The 18531-nt window shown below is 46.6% G+C and overlaps 1 protein-coding gene across 12 annotated transcripts in view; it reads right to left on the reverse strand.

The window, feature by feature from the left end:
* Nucleotides 1–2163: 2163 nt before the first annotated feature.
* The window catches only part of ATG13 (autophagy related 13), a 43161-nt gene continuing 26793 nt past the window's right edge, over nucleotides 2164–18531 (reverse strand). For 9 of the 12 annotated variants that reach the window (XM_064288192.1, XM_023550658.2, XM_023550657.2 and 6 more), the window contains 10 exons: nucleotides 16815–16855; nucleotides 15979–16075; nucleotides 15529–15627; nucleotides 14588–14681; nucleotides 10317–10453; nucleotides 7943–8057; nucleotides 7257–7334; nucleotides 6926–7042; nucleotides 6400–6564; nucleotides 2164–4505 (listed from right to left, as the gene is read on the reverse strand). In XM_064288192.1, coding sequence (XP_064144262.1) covers nucleotides 4428–4505; nucleotides 6400–6564; nucleotides 6926–7042; nucleotides 7257–7334; nucleotides 7943–8057; nucleotides 10317–10453; nucleotides 14588–14681; nucleotides 15529–15627; nucleotides 15979–16075; nucleotides 16815–16855 — 1021 coding nt within the window. In that variant the 3' untranslated portion in view covers nucleotides 2164–4427. Of the gene's footprint in view, nucleotides 4506–6399; nucleotides 6565–6925; nucleotides 7043–7256; nucleotides 7335–7942; nucleotides 8058–10316; nucleotides 10454–10860; nucleotides 10972–11699; nucleotides 11799–14587; nucleotides 14682–15528; nucleotides 15628–15978; nucleotides 16076–16814; nucleotides 16856–18531 lie in introns of all 12 variants that reach the window. The other 3 variants (XM_064288193.1, XM_064288190.1, XM_064288191.1) reach the window with 3 other exon arrangements.

An 18531-nucleotide genomic window follows, 5' to 3' on the forward strand; every position in this document is an offset into this window, starting at 1 on the left:
TCCAACTGGCTGCATGTGCTGTGTCCTAAAGCCATGGTGCCTTCCTCCCCTAGCTGGAAGGTTTATTCATCTAAGTCAGGCAAGAGAGAGAGAAGCAGTGCTGTGGTGGACAACGGTACGGGTTTGGGCATTAGACTAGGGTTTGACTCCTAGTGCCATCACCAGCTCCATCTGGTAATAATGATATAATTGGCTTCCCTCTGAGACCATTTCCTCTTCTGAAACCAGTTCCTGAGAATCAGAGATAAAGTATATAAATACACGATGCAGAGTGCTTGCTCAGCAGTAACCAGAATGACCATCATTTCACAGATGAAGTGATTGCCCCAGGCTCAGTCAGAATTGGAACCTTCATCTCCTGCCCCTCAGCCTGAGAGGCCAGGCTGTCTCCACCTGCCATGTAGTTGCATGGAGGCTATGAAAGTCCCAGCTTTCCTTTCTTCTTTTGAGCAGGTTTGTCTGTCACTGGGAGGGCAGGAGGACACAATTTCACAATATTCATTTAACTTGGCCCACAGGCCAAGTTCCAGCTGTTGCTGTTTGCCTGCTAATTGCAGTCAGGAGGCTGTGGTGGCCTCAGCTGAGCCTGTAAGTTTTTCTCCTAGGTGCTTGTCTGGGCTGGGGGACCGAGCCAGCGCTGCAGGATCAGGCAGTGTTGCTAAGATGGTGGTTATAAACACTGGCACTGCGCTCCAGGAAACCAGCCCCGTTGCACAACTGTGGCCTTCATCCAGGTAGCTCAGGGCAGAAGGCAATGGTGGCCTCTTCTCTTTCATTGGCCCTGCTCAGCTCTAAGCTGGGTGACTGGAACAGAGACAGTGACCCAAAGAAACAAGCAAGATGGGAGGGGGAGGCAGGGAGAGCAGTTCCCTGGGGCTGGGCTCCTGGCAGGGGCCTGCTGGAACTCCAGTGCCACTGATTTACCACTACCTGAGAACTGAAAGTCCTGGGTGGGAGAGTAGGGCGACACCTTAAAGGGGTACCACACCATGTTGGACGTGAGACAGCTGAGCACTCTGCTGTTTTGGGCTCTCAAATGAAGGTGGGAACACCAGGGACAGTCTTCCCACTGTTTCTGACCCAGGGGCTGGGGCAACTCTGTTGGCTGCTTGCATGGTCAGGTCTGAGATCTAAGCCAGACTCCTCCTCCCAGCCTCCTAGGTAGGAACAGTCTCACACACAGTTTACTAACAAGCAAGGGATCCCAGGCCCTCCTACTGGCAGGAGAGGGCTGGGCCCACCTTTTCAGCCCCAGGTTTGGGCTGCAGTTAGAATTTCCTAACCTGTCCTTTTTTGTCCTGAGGTCTGGCTTCAGCCTAAAGGGGGTGGAGGGGCAACCTAGGATACGGTTGCCCCGCTCTGGGTCAGGCAGTTCTCTTTTGCCTCTAGCACCTCCTTTGAGCTAGGACACAGGTTGCACCTTTAGCTCCTTCCCTCAACTGTGGGGCCCAGCCCAGGAGGCTGGAGCTGGCTTTGCCAGGGCTGAGCCGCTGGCAGCAGAAGCCCCCAAGAGGCCAGGCGGGAATAGTCCCTGCAGGGCTCTTTCACTTTTACTCTTTTGAGAGCCCCGTGCCCTGGCTGGAGCTGTGTGTCAGATCAGGGCAGCTAAGCAAGCTTGCACAGGCCCTTGACTTCCTACTTCTTCACTCAACTCCTCCCCTTCTTCTCTCTGGTTTGCTCAGCCTCGACTCCTCACACTGGATGACAGCCCAGGGAGCCCTAAATTCCCTGCCATGGCTTCTGCTGGAAACCCAGCCTGGATCTGCTGGTTGTCTTTCCCTCTGAGCCAAAGGTCACCTTCTCCAGGCTGTGTGGTGAGTTGTGTTATATAGAGGAGAATATACACTGATGCTAATGGCTAACATTTTATGGAGATTTTACTAGGGCCAGGCACTGTTATGTACTTTATACACATTATTTTATTGAACATTATTCATATATAAGCCCCCAGAAATGGGAACTCCAGGAAGCAGAGGGGAAGGTGGTGTGCTAAGAGGTTTCCTGACCAGCCCCAAGACTTGAAACACCCCGCCTGACTCCAAAGCCCTTCCAGGCTCACATGGACCCACCTTCCCTTCCCTCTGTGCCTGCAGTGAAGCAGACCTGCACCCAATGGGAGGGTGGGTGCCTAGGTGTTCAGACAACTTACAGGACAGGAGGCTGTTAAAGTACAGAAAAAAATTTATTGGAAATCTCTTGAATACATTCTAAATTGCAGCTCAGTATTTCCAAACAAGGTAGGCTAGAGAAGGGACACTGTCACCTGTAGACAGATGTCTGGTCCCAGCCCTGTCCCAGGGTGAAGTCAGTCTAGGGCTCATACCTTTAATTGTACCTGGCTGAGGGGCAAGGGCTGGCCTCGACAGTTGCTTTGCTGCTCTCAGACTCAGCTGCAAGTCAGGGTTCGGCCTCCCCAGCCTCTCACTAGTGGGTCCTGGAGAAAGGCTGCTGCCTGCACAGGCCAACAAGTAGGACTCGAAGAGGACTGTCTGGGACAGCGACTAACAGGCCTTTCCATGCAAGGCCTCGAAAAGAGAGCTGAGGTGGGGGACTATCAATAACTTACCAGGGTCTCTACCTTTTTCAGCCCTGGAGCGTGGGGGGTAAATGTGGATTGGTTTAACAGACTGTGTGTGTGGCCACCACAGAGAAGTGCCCTGGCCATTGGACACCATTGCTGGGATCATTTCTTTGTGGCAGCAGAGTGCATGCAGAGGCCAGGGTCAGCCTCAGCTGAGACTGCAGAGCCCTGTCCAGCCTTGAGGTCAGCCTTGTAGGTGGGAACATGTCACATGCGGTTTATTAACAAGCACTTGAGAGCCACCTGCTCCACTGAAGAACAGCTGCTGCCAATGAACACCCCAGGTGGGCCAGGAGGAATGGGGCAGGCCGAGTCTCCTTGGCCAGGGCTACTAGTTACGCTGGGAGAGGGACAGATGACAGGTGGGTTAAGCTAGGCACTTGACTTAATCAAGTAACAATAGCTGAAGGGTTAAGTCAATCATATGCCCAGCTTTGGTTTCTCAAGAAGGAACCAATCCAACTAGTGAACCCCAGGACAGTGTGCAGGCCCTGGGATTAAAGGGAAGTGGTGGCCAGGCCCAGGTGGAAGGCGGAAGAGGTTCACAGCCCAGCTCCAAGTATCAGGAGCAAGTACACCAGCAGCAGGGATGTCTGGCCTTCTCTAGTCCACTGCAAGGCACACCCAATGCCCCTGGGCACTGCATGTGGCCCAGCTCTAGGGAATCATCACATTTAGCACCCAAGACTTCCCGGGCTGCCAGAACGGAGTCAGTCAACTCTGCAGATGCTGTAAAGACTCATGGTTCTCACCAGGAATGTGGAGGTGTCCAAGGTAAAGCCTGTGGTCAGTTCGAATGCAGAAACTGTGGGAGGCTACTTTGCCCTCAGCCAGCCCCATTCTTGGATCCCATCTCTTATGTCATGGAAAGGAGGACCCTCAGAGCAGCAATCCGGATTCTGAGGAACCTCCACAGGAGGAGGCCCCTGCTCCAGGAAGAGGCCCTCCCCCTTCCCCAAGTGAAAACAGCTAACCTCAAACATATTTTCTCTATAAAGTATCTGACTTCTCTGAAAGTAATAAATACGTACTGTAGTCTATAACCAAGAAACAGCTACGGGAGGAGAGGAAAAGAGAAGAACCTTTGCCATGACTCCCAGTGACAGAATTCTAGAGATGGAGGATTCTGTTTTCACTTCATGTGTAGCTGAGAGCTGAACACAGGCAGCCACGGGGGCTGCTCGGAGCCTGTGATAAGAGATGGACTGGCACAACCTTCAACAGTGGGGCTGGCTGGCTTTGGAGTTCTCATCATCTTGGGCAGGCAGGCCTGTCATACTGCCAAAAGTACAGGCATAGGGGGCAGAGAGGAGACACGGGGAGAGAAAGAGGAAGAAAATGCCTGGAACTAAAGGAAACAAAGAGAGCCTAAAGGACCCCTTCTTTCTCTCCTCCCAGCACTGTCTCCTTCTTCTTTCTGTCTCCACACCAGTCTCTGGGCCACCAGCTGGAATGTCAAGTGGCTGACAGTAATGGCAGGTGAGTGGCCAGCTGCAGGGCCAACCCAGGGCAGGAGGCCGGCTGCAGGCAGATAGGATGCCACCCTTTGTGAAGCAGTTGGGGATGGACAGTGTAAGCAGATGGCCCCGCTGAGGACCCGTTTGTTACAGAGGGTTTTTCCATCTCCAAGGCCAGAGGGTGAGTCCTCTCACATGCTATTACTGGGCTTGACTACAGCCGTGGAGTCTCCAGGAGGTACAAGAGCAGGATTTCTGGGCCCTCCACGGGGGTCCTCCCTTCCACCAGCTTGGAGCAGGATGAGGAATGGGAACAGCTGATAAGGCAGCTCTCTGTCCCCAGGGACCACAAAAAAGGGGATGCTGCTGATACTCGAGGACACCAACTTTTACTGCAGGGTTTCTACAAAGGCATCAAATTCTCTGACATTCTTCTCGTGTACAGCCAACTTCTCCGGTAATGAGTCCTGCAGTGGGAGGGGAGAGAAGAGCTGTTACCAGGTAAGGCCTTGGGGAGGCAGCCAGCCCTGTCACCCAGAGCTGAGGAAGGGAGTGAGGCTGAGTGCAGCTCAGCACTGCTGCCTGGGAGGGCGGAGAGGGTGCAGGGCAGCTGGGCCGACCCGGGACTGTTGGGGTCATGACCACCAGTGTTCTGAGGGGGCTGTTGGGGGTGACTGAACAGCCCCAGGGAATCCAAGAGGGCACCCCTTCAGTGAGACAGAAAAGGACAGGACGACATAGAGAAATTAAACACAAGCTACCTTGGCATAGATTAGACTGACACTAGAGTATGACAGAGAGTTTAGAGCTCCACAAATGAAGACATGTTTGTGAAAGATTTCACACACTTTGATATGTACCAGCATCCCCTGGGGCGCATGAACAAGGCAGCCCCAGCCGCTCCCAAGAGATTCTGATCCAGCAGGTCTGTGGTGAGGCCTGGGACTCTGCATCTTTGAACAAGCTGAGGAGCGGGTGGGTTAGAGAAGGTTGAGGGAGAACAGCAAGCGAGAGACGCAGAGGAAAACAACCACTGAGCAGAAGCAGGCAATAATACTTCTTTGTGTATCAACTCTTAATAAAAAATAGACCCTGACCAGGTGGCCTGTCTCCACTGGTGAATAAACAAGGATAAACTGCATCTCAATAATACTTCTTTGTGTATCAACTCTTAATAAAAAATAGACCCTGACCAGGTGGCCTGTCTCCACTGGTGAATAAACAAGGATAAACTGCATCTCGAGAGTCTAACCATCACAGGAAGATTTCCTGGGTTAAGCACAGCACAGGGTACTGGGGAGAGGCCGGGTGCAGCAGGCTAGCACACTGGCTGCGATGTCACTTGAGGGCACTCATATCCCTTTCCTTCCACGTGCATTTCAAATGAGAGGCAGGGGAGTTAGTGGTTAAAAGCCTCAATTCGGGAGCCAGGCTCTGTGGGGCCACAGCCTCGTTCTGCCTGACTGCATGACCCCAGGCAAGTTATTTAATCACAGCAAATAATTAATTGTGCAGGTTTCCTCATCTATATACTTAGGATAATAAGAAAACCTACCTACCTCTTAGGGTTGTTGAGGGTTCATGTTAAACACTCAGCAAACTGCTTGGCTCCTTGAAAGCCTCAATCAGTGTTAATGACAATAACAGCATTGGTGTATCAATATTACCAATGAGCATGCTTTTCTGCTTCAGGCAAATCAAGGTGGCTGCCCCTGGGGCCTCTCATTTCTGTGGAGGAGCTGACAACGCCCCTTCAGGCAGAGGGACCTTGGCGTCTTGGGGCATAAGGCACCCCGGGGTTTGTGGCTGCCCAGGGCTCTCTTCTGCCTTCCAGACAGGAAGTAGGAAATATCCTATGCAGGGTTGTGGTAATTACGGTCTGTGTCAGGACCTCTGGCCAAACATGAGAATCACTAGCTGAGGGAATGAGCTCTGGTACTTACGACCTTACCTTCTCCTCTGCCCTGTGCCCTTGGCATCTGCCTGGCAAGCTAAACAGCTGAATGCAAGGAGCTGCTGGAGCAGCTTGGCTCTGTGGCATCAGCAAGGGGAAGACACCAGGCGCAGAACGAGAGGAATGTCTAAGTAATGCTCAGATGTACAGAGAAAGGCAGGAACTGAACACAAGCAAATTCCAGATAATGACTGCCAGGCAACAATGCAAACTCAAGTGTGATCAAAAGAAGTAATGGTCTAAAAGTGTCTCCTTCCCGTTTCAGGGAAGATAGGAGGGGTGTGGGGGGCCGGGAGGAGGAGTGGAGAGTGACAGGAAAAAACTCCTAGGCCTGTGGAGCAGGAATGACCATCAAATGGGGATGGGAGGTGAGAGCATGAGGTCTGGCAGGGGCAGGTTTTCCATACCAAGTCCTCAGCCATGGACTGCGCGCCAATGTCTATGGAGAGGCTGCTTAGCTGAGGAGGGTTCTGAAATTCACGATAGAAGGTCCCCAAGTCCATTGGAAGAATGTCGTCTTTAGAAAACGCCGGTTTCTTCAAAAAACAAGAGAAATCCAGTTGAGCCTCGACCTTGGACCACAGGGGAAAATGCAGAAGAGATGAGCTACAAAGGGTCACCTATTCAGGTACAACTAGATCTCAGTGGGTATCCGGGAAATCCCTTGTTTGGAGCTGCATTTTATTATGAATTGCAAGCGAAGACATGATATAAAAAGCCTTAGTACCCATGAGCCTCCAAATGTCTCCCCGAAACAGGGTGTCCTGGGCAGGTACCCCAAGTAAAACTATACAGTTGGCCCACTACCTTCTATGACCTCTGTCTGCACCAGCTCAGAAGGAAATCCTTGTTTCAAAGCATACTTTGATAGAAGATGATCTAGGTTTATTTCCCCCAGGACAGGAAGGGTCAAGGAAGGTGATGGCAACTTACAAAGTCGATCATCACAAAGTCATCATGGGTATTGCCACTGCTGCCCCTGCTGGACCCTTCGGAGTGCAGGCTGCCTTGGAGAGGAGATCCAGTCTCTGGGGAATCTGGAGGGTTCACCTGTTTCAGGTTTTAGGATAAGGAGAGTTAGGACTGGTCTGTGAATTGGATGCAAATTACTGCTAACAATCTGAGGGTTTCGTAAGGGATATAACACTGGCTACAAATCCCAAAAGCACGGGATTATGGTCTCTGGAGGATTAGTGACTGGCCTAGAAGGACGACAACTACTGTACCACCTCATGGGAAACTCTTAAGTCAAAGGTGGGCTCACCATGGGATCGGCATCCTCCAGCTCCAAATTCTTGGGGGCAAACATGGCAAAGGGGATGTCTAAACTGGTCAGGGTCACCTGGAGAGACATACGAGAGAAGTATTAGGGCCTGACCCTCCCCCCAGTTTACATGCTTCCTTTGTAGGCTGCCAGTGCCTGGAGGCCTGGCAAGTTTGCACACCTCAGCTGATCATGTTGCCCCTTAGGCTCCTGTCTTGCTGGAGACCCCAGGCTCCTTCTGCCTCTGTGGCCCACACTTCCCCTTCACCAGGATAAACAGAGGTTAGGGCTCGCCAGGACCCTGGGAATTCAGCTTTTGAAGCTTGATCCACAGGGATTCAGTAACAGCTGTACTTTACTGGCAGCACTGAGGAGGAATTTCATAGTTCAAGTAATGCAAGGGAATGACAATTACAGAACAATGATCTTGTATTAAATGGTGTCTTATCTCCCTCTCTATGGGAAGCTTAGAAGATCACAGAAAAAGAGTTCTTAACTTTTTCTGAAGAGGTCTCACAGGCTATTAACACTCTCCACAGAAAAATTTACATACTCACACATATAATACACACAATTTTGCATGCCATTTCAGTGGTTCCATAGACCCCAGGTTAAGAGCCCTGAAATACAAGGCCTCACTCTGAAAGCTTAGATATTCTCACAGGTGACAGTGGCAGAAGAATCACCTGGTTGATTGGTTTGTTGACAAAAGCGCCCACTTTCCGGACAAAGATGGTCTCCAGGACATCGTGAGGGGAGGCCCGTCCTTCACTGCTGTTTGACACGGTTTCAGTATCCTCGCTGGAGACGAAAGGTAAAGTTGGGACTCACTCTTAAACCACAGCAGAGACTTTAAAACCCTGTACCGGCTGCTGCTGAGTCGATTCCGACTTATAGCGACTTTATAGGACAGAGTAGAACTGAGTTTCTAAGAAGCAGCTGGTGGATTAGAACTGCTGACCTTTTGGTCAGTAGCCGTAGCTCTTAAGCACTGGGCCTCCAGGGCTCCTCCCCATAAATCCACTGCCTTGTGGAGCTGCAGCCTAGGGCAGGAGGTGGCCCCCACTGGCGCACCCGCTCATGCAATGTCAGTACATGCTGTGGCTGCCGCCATCCATCACCCTGCCTTTTAAGTTGACGGCAGAGGACTGAGTTTCCTGGAACAACTAAGAATTACACAAACGTGAATAGAACTTAGTGTTAAAAGTATATAAAGCTGACGTAAAATTTAATCTGAAATACCAATGGCAAGCACCAGTTATGATGCATATGGCAATCGTACACCCAGTCAAGCAGCTCTCGTAAACTATAATTTTAGTGTTAATCTATTATGTGGCCAGACCCAATATTTAACTTTTCTTTATTTTTGTTGTTGTTATCTAAAAATACCATAATAGTGTATGGTTTCCAGTGCGATATTAAATGTATGCCTGGCCTCACAAAGTCAAGAGTTACAAATTTGATTCCTCAGACCGTTAGGGCTCTCTCTGTACCTGACAAACTGCCTGGGCTGAGGTTCTTGGTGCGGTGTACCATGTTTCCCCTCCCTTCCTTCCTGTCTCTTTATTGTGAAAACTCTTTGAACACATTCAGTTTCGCTGCTCCCACCCTCTCCGTCTTTAGCCCTCCAGACTGAGACGGGAGTCTTAGATGACTGGGGGAGAGGGGGGATCTAAGAAGTAGAAATGGGAACCCATACTGACACTGGCCAGAGCAGCAGTCATAGCTCTGTAGGTGGCAGGGGACAGGAAAGGTCCTCTGGCCAAAAGCAGGGTCTCAAGGTAGGGAGGAGGAACCTCCAGTCCAAGCGATCTCTGGACTCAGTAGGGAGGACCAGGTTTGAGGAAAGGCTCAAGCTCTTACGGCCTGTGTTTAAGAATGCCCTACACAGGGTCCTCTGTCTTGAACTACCCTCGGACATGCCCCAGGAGTCAGGGCTCAGAAAAAGAGAGTAAACTGACCAACAGACCTTCCTTTGAGGGATTAATGAGATGATGGAAGCTTGAGAAGCCAGGAATGAAAGAAATTATTTTTCCGGAAGGATGGTACCGAAAAAAAAAAATTCTTCCCCCAAAATTCCCCTTCTACCACCATTCCACTGTGGGAACCAAAATAAGGCTCAGGAATTTCTATTATCCGAAAGTTCATTTAGGACGAGGTCGAGCACTACAATCTCATCTCTGGGGCCTTCCCGCTCAAAGGAGGGCAGGGTAGGTCAAGACAACTCAGCTTCCCAAGGGAGAACGATGAGTGTAATGGAAAGAAAGCTCGGGCTTGGAGTCAGAGGATCTGGGCTCGAGCCCTCACCCTGCCATTCTGTGAGCTCTGTGAGCTATCACAGGCCCATTACTCAACCCTTCTGAGAGCCTCTCTTCTTTTAAAAAAGGAAATAACACTGGTGATTTCTGCAGGATGGGATTATGACAAATTTTACTTTTTACCTAATCAAGGTCTGCGAATTTTGAATTTTATTTCTGTAATCAGAAAAGGCAAAGATTTAAAATGATATTTTTTAATGAGGAAAAACACCTATTTCCAAGGGATCTCCGTGAGAATCTAACATAGCAGAAAATCAATCCCAGCTACAACCACAGATACACTGTGGCCCCAGACGTTAGGGTTATGGTAACCCTCTTGCTCCAGTCCTCAGGAAAGAGACGACTGACTCCAAGAGCAAGAGGAAAGCATCTGAAAACCCCTTCACTAGATGAGGGTGACAAGAACCCAGCCCCTGCTGTTTTCTGTCAGTAGCCAAGCCCTAGGCCAGTTTTCTTACACACCAGGTGATGCCTAGGCTCTCGTGATTGGCTAATAATACCTGAGGTTGGACACAACTGCCCTGACTAGGGTGACTCCTGACCAGACTCCAGAACTGAAATTAATTATGAGATTCTCATTTGGGAACTGGAAGGATTCTACATTTTGAACACAAATGCTAAGCCAGAGCCAATGATGGAAGCTAGTCAGTTTTTACCAACACCAAATAAGCACATGTGCATCAGAGAGGGCAGGCTCCTGGCTGGCCTAGCAGGGCCAGAGCCAAGATGGCCAGGAACTCACCTGCTGGAAGGTGTGGCAGCACAGCGGGCCCCATCAGAAGGGCTGCAGGTTGCCAATCTCTCCTGGTCAGCCTGGGCACCGTGGGCAGGCTGGCTGGGAGCAAGCGGTACCCCGCCTTCCTTCCCGGGAACCATTAGCTTTGGTGAAAAAAGGAGAGCTACAGTGAATCATGGCAATGCTAGGCAGGAGAACCTCAGGTCCCAGCATGATGGTATCTGCTCTTAAGCTTTTCTGTCACCAGTGCTGCCACCAAATGGACCGGAAACCCTGGATCTTTATCCTCTCTGGGACCCAGTTAATGGAAGACATCTGGCAATGACTACAGAGGGGAAAGGAGAGAGAGAACACCTGAGAACATCTGCTTTCCTTTCAGCAGCCTAAGAGGCCCCTCCTTCTCACAGCGAGTCATTTCAGTCCTCCAAAGTTACCGAAGGGCTCTGCTTCCGAACGCTTAGAGCAGAGCTGTCTTAAGAGGCCCTCAACTGCCTCCGGGCAGGGAAGGCAGCACTGGAAACCCCATGGTCCTCCCCATGTTTAAAGATACCTGGTGAGGGTGTGTAGCGTTTAAGCCAGCAGCAAACACTACTGGATAAGCCAGGTCAGCTGATCCAACGCCCAGGGCAGCAGGCTGATAGGAAAGGCGAGAGCTTGAGAGCTAAGCAAGAGAAAAACAAAGAGGGGCAGAGGAGAGGAGGAGGAGAAGAAAACAGGCAATCCTAGCCTGTGACTAGTGATCAGCAGAGAGAAAGGAATGGCTCCCAGCCCACATCCCCACAGCACCTAAGGCCTGATAGAAGGGTTAAAGACAGACCAGGCCACTAACTTTTTAGATAAGAAAACACGGACTTGTTTGTATTGGGGTTGGGATTCCTCACTCTGGAGCCTCCCAAGGGCCTTGCATGAGTTCGTGGTTCGCAGGTTTCCCAGAGGCTCCGCTAACTGTTTCAGTTTCAAGCCCAGCAGATCTGTGGAGCACAAGCCTGGGCAGAACTTGGAGCCAACATAATCAGTTTTTCCAGAGTCATTCTATTTTTTCCTTTGTCATTGAGGTCCCTTTAACACAGAAGGCCAGCTTCTTTAATCACACCCTCTATCACTCCTGTGCATGGGAGGGTTCCTATTTGTATTTTAAAAATACCAGTCTTGGACTGTTTATTTGAAAGTAAGACATAACAACCCCATGTATTTTTCACATCAATGGAAGGAGGAGGGGCAAATGAGAAACCCTATTCTGGGCTACTGTGTTAAAAGCCATCACAAGCCTCAAAATAATCCCATAGAGCACTTGGAATATTTAAATAACTCTACCTTGTATTTTATTTACAATTTTTAAATAAAAATATGCCATCTGATTATAGCCCCTTCTTCCCATTACAGACTCACTTGATGGGAAAAGGCCAGTCCTGCCATGGGGACTCTCAGGGTGTCCGTCACCACAGGAGTAGGGGTCTGAAAATGTGCCTTTGTGACAGTAAACACACACTGTGCACAGATACACACAGAGACAGGAAAAACAAGAGAAGAAAAAAGAAAAGAGAAGGAACTTGAGAAAGAAGTGGAAAAAACTGGGAAGCAGCAGTAGCAATAGAGGCTGAGTGGACAATGGTTAACTCAGTGAATCAGGGAGAGAGCTGCATGTCTGTCTTCCAAAAGGACAACTTGGACGGTCTGCACAAGTAATATTTATCCCAGAGTGCTCCACTGTGTGCCTGTCTCCCTGACAAGCAGGTGGAAAACAAAGCTCAGTCAAGCTGGCATGACTTGGCAAAACGGAGAAACCTGAACCAGGCATCAGGCTGTCTTTAGTCAAAAAAAAAAAAAAAAAAGGTGGGGGGCAGCGGTTAGAGAACAGATGTCATTAGAAAGGGCCTCAGAGCAGGTGCAAGGTGTGGTCCAGATGAATAACGATACTGAGGCTATCAGGTTAGACTGGAGCCCTTTTGCAGGGGACCTAGAACCTGTGGGGACAGGTTTAAATAGCTGACATTTTTGGCTGGAACTTTAAATAGCTGCACTTTCCTACATCGTCCCAGGGAAGGTGGGTGGGCATGCAGGGTGGGTGTGTTCCTATACTGCCCCATGGTGAGGGCAACTTTGGCAGAGTAAAAGCTGGGGCACTTTCAAAACTCTTTATGATTTTAAACCTAATAATGGGTATGGTGATTATCTTAGTTCTTGCCGTTCCATCTTTAAATTTCACCAATTAGCTAATTAATGTTTAGAATTAGAGGTAGGACCTTAGGTCACAATGGCAGATTCGAAGTCACAACTATTTCTTGACACAACTCTGTCCAAAAGACACAATGGCCCAACAACTCTTATTTTGTTTGCAAAACAAACAACATCAGGTTAACATGTATTTACTGGACTCTAGCAAAAGCTCAAAGCGAAGATGCTGAATTGAATAATTATGAAAGTCCCTAGGTTAAACCAAGAAAGAAACCATTTCAATATTAACAGAAATAAGGATTTCTGGCTATTAGTTAAGTGAAAGGCAAACAATTTTCTCTCTCTGTTCGAACATCAAGGTTCAAAATGGGTATTTCTACACAAAATAGTACCAGCCATGGTCAGAGGTATTGAGGGAGCACTGCCAGGGCTCACCCATGGGTGCACAGAGTTGATAAGATCTTGGCATGATCTCATTTTAAACTGTGACAAGACACAACGGCAACTGATACCATGAAAAAGATATGCTGTCCTTACACAGGCCAACAGACCTTTAGCAAACACCAGGTATAGAAACTACCGTCCCAATTTCCCAATTTCCCTTTGGGGTCAAATTCCCACTGTATCATTGTATCAGAGAGAGAGACAAACTGATTTGTTACAGCCCAGCATACCCATGCCTCACGCCTCCCAAGTCACAATTTTTAAGTTACTGTTTATGAATCTATCATTTGTAAAAGAAAATAAAACTGCTTAATGAACTTTTAAATTTGACATATCTACATTTTGATGATCTAAAAAAGAACCTACTCCCGTTAATGTGACCTGTAAGAAAGTGGGCTTTCCCTGTTTTTTGCTGGTGTTGCTCTCTGCCAGTAAGCATACTGCCCCAGAGCAATACAGACACTGACAGGCCTGCATGCATTAACGGGAGGAGGAGCCTAACAATCCCGTGTCCCCATCCAAACTGTCTAGGCAACTCTAGAACTTGGACCTTTGAACCCTAAGCAATTTGGGAAAATAGAAAGAACAGAGATAGGCAGATGCTGCAATGTTATTCACCCGGAATTAATCATGTGCCTAATTCTTGCTTTTGAAACGGATTAGAACCATAATTTTTAATCCAGTATCTCCTGAACAACACAGAATAGAAAACTAAAAAATTATTTTTCTCTTAATTAAAAAAAACCCCACAACACAGAAAACAACACCTATTGGAGAGCTAACTAATCTGTTGGGTCCCCAAAATAAGATGATGAAAAGGGATAATCTAGGGCTAGGTTACAGGAACATGGAACTGAGTCAGGTCTGGAAGAAACTGTCTAATGTCAAAGTCAAAGGGGAATAATGGAAATAGTGGGCAGGTGGAGCAGAAATTGGGAAGCAATGAGGTAGAAGATGAATGACTTGGGGGTAGAAGGGAAGAAATGTGCCTCTGAAATTCAGTCAGCTGCCAAAAACGACTCCTTGGCAGAAGCTGTCTCAGCATTATACAACAAGACTACACAGATGCTTCTTCTTGGGAAGCGGAGAACATGGTTTGAAGCCTGTGTTTTACTAAAATTGGGTTTGACACTGAATATTGACTCAAGTGGAAAAGTTAATGGCTAAAAGGTCCAGATAGGGTACATATAGGTAGAAACCTGTAATTATTAAGAAAAACTGTACTACTGGTTTCTTACTGGCATTTTTATGCTAAATAATTATTGGTTCCTTTGGGGCTCCTTCTTCCAGTATTAGAAACCAAATTTACCACTTCAAAAGAGCAGTAACTCCTCCATTAATAAGTGTAGGGTTAGAGTACCTCCCTGGCATCAGACTGCATCTGGAAATCTGTGACCGATTTTCTAGGAATTTTAAGAAGTTACCAAGAAAGTAAAGGTTACATGTAATCCTGTGGCTTAAGAATGGTTATAGACTAGAAACACTGAAATACTTACTACCAGGTGGATAAGAAGGCTCTCGCCACCCCTCAAAATAACTCCCTCAAAACAATCACCGCCACCACCAAAAGGTACTGTATCCAAAGTCTGACACCATTTCATAGGCCCCATATATGTACCACATATAACTCCTGTCGCCCCAGAACCTGTTTCTTCTACCTGGGATGGAGGAGAGGTGGAAAAAGAGGTGGTACACACTTCCTGAGAGTCTTCCACAGATGGATACGTAACTCCAGTGTCCTCACCAGTGGTTCTGCAGTGCGGGGGGGGGAAAGAAAAAGTTTTATGGTGGTAGCAATCAACTTCAGAAGGGATGCAAAGGGAGGTTAGATAAGGAGGGAAGCTATGACAGGAGTTGTTTTCAGGCATGAAGTATAAGAGAATCCATGCCAAAATGGAAAAGTCAAAATTAGCAAAATGAAACATCTCCTTGTAGAGTTCACAGCAGCAAGAGAGGCATGATAAACCATTTCAAAACATTTTCAGGAGAGCAGCAACTAGAGGTCTGACCAAAGCTTTTTTTAAAGCCAAATATCTTACCTCATCTATCGTTTGAGAGAAATTTTTCTGGGCCAATGTTGGGGGCCAGACCAGGTCTTCAAAGAATTGTCAGAAATAGACAGTGAAAGAAACATCTAGAGCCTACAGACAACTTCAGCCTATCCAGCTTCAGAAGTCCATCACACGAACTTACATCCAACCTCCAGACAATTGTGTTTTCTCAGGTTTAGGCCTGGAGATGTTTTATTCTGATGAATAATTAAACTGTACCAGATGGCAACCTGAAGACCATTTAATTTGCCAAAGGACATTCCACAAATAACTGCCACTCTTTGTAGTCCCTAAGTAAGTTGCTAGTGAGAAAAGTCCAATCACTACCATCAACATCCAAAATGTCTACGAATTTTCTGAGCCTTTCCGTACGCCCCAAGTCTTGGCACACCTAACAGGCAGCAGCAAGAAGGGATGCTAGCACTTCCATTTCACTCCACGTAGGGTCTCCATTAGTACCCCCCGTCCATCCAAGAATTCTGATAAAGATACTTTATCTGCCCCTGAAAAATGGATGCTTTCGAGAGAGCACCTTTCACATTCCTCACCTGTAATTGCACGGGTGCATGGGCGAGGAGCTGGGATAGGGACGGTCCACAAAGTGATCAATGATAATCCCCATGATAGGCGGGGTTCTCTCAAATTGCCTGCAATGCAATAAGCAGATTGCAATATTCGTTAGAATGCCTTTCCAGCCTCCCAAAGTCCTCAGAGGGCTCCTCACTTTGTATCTGTTGGCAGCCACTACCAGAGCCTTAGTTATCGCCCCCCCAAATATAAACCAACAACTCTACATTGAGGACAAATTGGTTCTGCGACACTCAGATTCTCCAGTCTGGTAACTGTGCTCTCTCTCTTGATTTTTATTCTTCTGAGGGGCTGCGTTCAGCACCAGCAAAGGTGAATTGTAAGCTTAGTCTTGGTGTTGGGGTGTGGGGGAAGAACAGGACTTGAACATCTTTGGCAGAGTTCTTTTGGATTCCAAAGTTCTTTCTCACCTGGTAGACATGAATGCCAAGTTAATTCTGTAAGCACAAGAAAGAGTGATGGTGCCCACAGGGGTACCCACTGTTCCAACACGAACTGTCTGGAAGCCTAGGAGAAGAGATAAGTTATTTACTTTTTTTCCAAAGAACACTGGCACTGCTCCCAGTCTGCCTTTCCCCAGGTCATTCAGCCTCGTGTCCAATCTCTGGTGCTACTTAGCACCTTGAGTGCAGCAGCCTCAATGTCTTCTCTCTCTCTCTGTATTTTTTTTTTCTCTTTCAATTTATTCTACACTGACCCAATACTGACAGGTGGAACAGCATTCTATTTCTAGATGAAACCACCTTCAAAGAGGTATAACAGATATTAGTCCTAAAGTCTGAGCAAGTCCTACCCGATCCTCTCCGGATATGTCACATGCCCGATGAGACAGTGAAAAGGCACTAGGGATTTGTCATACAAACACCTCAATTTATGAAATGACATACCCACCCAAGCTGCCACCCCAGACTAGGTATAGGGAAAAGTCAGGGCCTTCCAGAGGTTTTCTTTTGTTTCTAATTTTTCAAAATTGTTGGTGCTCATCAGAAATATTTAACATGCTCGTTGGAGAAAATTAGGAAACTAGACAATTATATAAAGAGGAAAAAAGTACTGAGTTGTTGGAACTTTTGGGGAAATTATTTGGTTATCTCTGGCAACTCCTTAGACTATAAACCTGCTTTCTGATCTTTTCCTTACTTGCAGTATACGTATTAAGATTACAAGCTACATATTATTAGAGATAGCAACCAAGAAGTCAGGAGAGCTCTAAATACCACAAATGTGTTTCAACTTTCATACATACCTTCTCCTAAGCCATTCAGCTGAACTTCCCCAAAATATATTCTGCAGGGAAGGAAGAAAAAGAAGGATTACCCAAATCTTTATTCTAATAGCCTCTATAGGCAAACCACCTGGAAACAATCAAACAAACAAAACAACCCCTTCTTTCCTCATCTGCACAAAAGCCTCTCCTGATGGGAACAATAATGCTACCAACTACTTCGATTAAGCTGCTGGCATGAAGATGGACAAGAAGAGAATTGGTTAAGAAATGAAGAAAATAAGAATATTCTGAAAATACAAAAATATAAACATAGCAGAACCTTCCCATGAGTCTTCCCGGCAAGGCCAGTCTGTATTACCAAAAAGTCTGAGTTACAAAATACTTAAAGTCTGTTTCTATATTTTTCAAGTAATACTGTTAAAAATTTAACACACACGTGGGTTTATTCAATATATACTAAGCTCCAACAATGTACAAAGTCATGGTTAGACGTTAGGGACGAGATAATGATAAACCAGACACTCCTAGATCTCAGATTATAGTCTGGTATGGGAGAAAAGATTTATAATAAATATCTAAAATAGACGCATGAAAGAGACAGACACCATAAAGCAGGGGTCGACATACTTTTTTTTAAAGGGCCAGAGAGTAAATATTTCAGGTTTGTGGGCCACATGGTCTGTCACAACTACTCAACTTTGCTGCTGTACTACAAAAGTAACCACAGACAATAAGTAAATGAATGGACATAGTGTGTTCTAAAAAAAAAATTATTTACAAAAACAAGCAGTTGGTTTGCTGGTCATAGTTTGCTGACCCCTGCCATAAAGTAATGTTAATGAAGTGTTGCTAAAGAGAGATACCCCTGGTTATTCCTTAATAAAGGGCTATCAGCTCACTACTCATTTGAATATAGTTGAAGTGCTTATTAAAATAACCTAATTACGCTGAACTTTTTCTTAGCTAACCTGTTTATATCATTTATGTGCTAAGCTAAAATTTTCTTCACAAATAGCAGACAATACAATTTTAATTCAGTCTTAATGAACAGCAAATTCAGAATAAGTTGTTTTATCAGTAATTCTACAGGGACAAGATCACAAAAATAGAATGGTAATACAGCTTAAAAAACAGACAAGGCTATTCTCCAGTGGTGTTAAGGTTATACTGTTAACATGCTGACAATAGTATAAAAAGAAAAAAACGCAAATCTATCTCTAAGACCATCTACTTCTCTATGGTTTAAGCCACAGTTATATGCATCCAAAAGCACTCCTAACTGAAAAACAAAGAGTGAGCAATACTGTATTACTTTAGCAGTGTAGGATGGCTACTTATAAAAGAACCAAAGGGAAAGGGGGTTTAGCATAGGTAAGTGGCAGTTAAGAGTTAGAAAGACACTTTCCATTATACTTGAATAAAAGTCTAGTAATTTTCAAACAAAACACTCAACTTTAAACCTGGAAGATAACAGAGAAGACAAGAAAACTTTATTAAAGACTTGGAAAAATAAACATGGTTAGGGTTGCTTGATTAGTGCTAAGAAAATTAAACGATGATTTGGTAACTATTCTCAGCTAATGGACTGTTTCAACAGAACTAGTCTCTCCTCCTTAGTCCCTCCATCCTGTTAAAGTAATTCTAAAAATCAGTTCTATACACTTAAATTCCTTCCTCTAAAACCAAGGGCTTGTCACTAATGTAAAAGAAAGGACTCATTGATGATTTGGGAACC

The sequence above is a fragment of the Loxodonta africana genome, chromosome 7 (genome assembly GCF_030014295.1).
Source record: "Loxodonta africana isolate mLoxAfr1 chromosome 7, mLoxAfr1.hap2, whole genome shotgun sequence".
Taxonomy (NCBI): domain Eukaryota; kingdom Metazoa; phylum Chordata; class Mammalia; order Proboscidea; family Elephantidae; genus Loxodonta; species Loxodonta africana.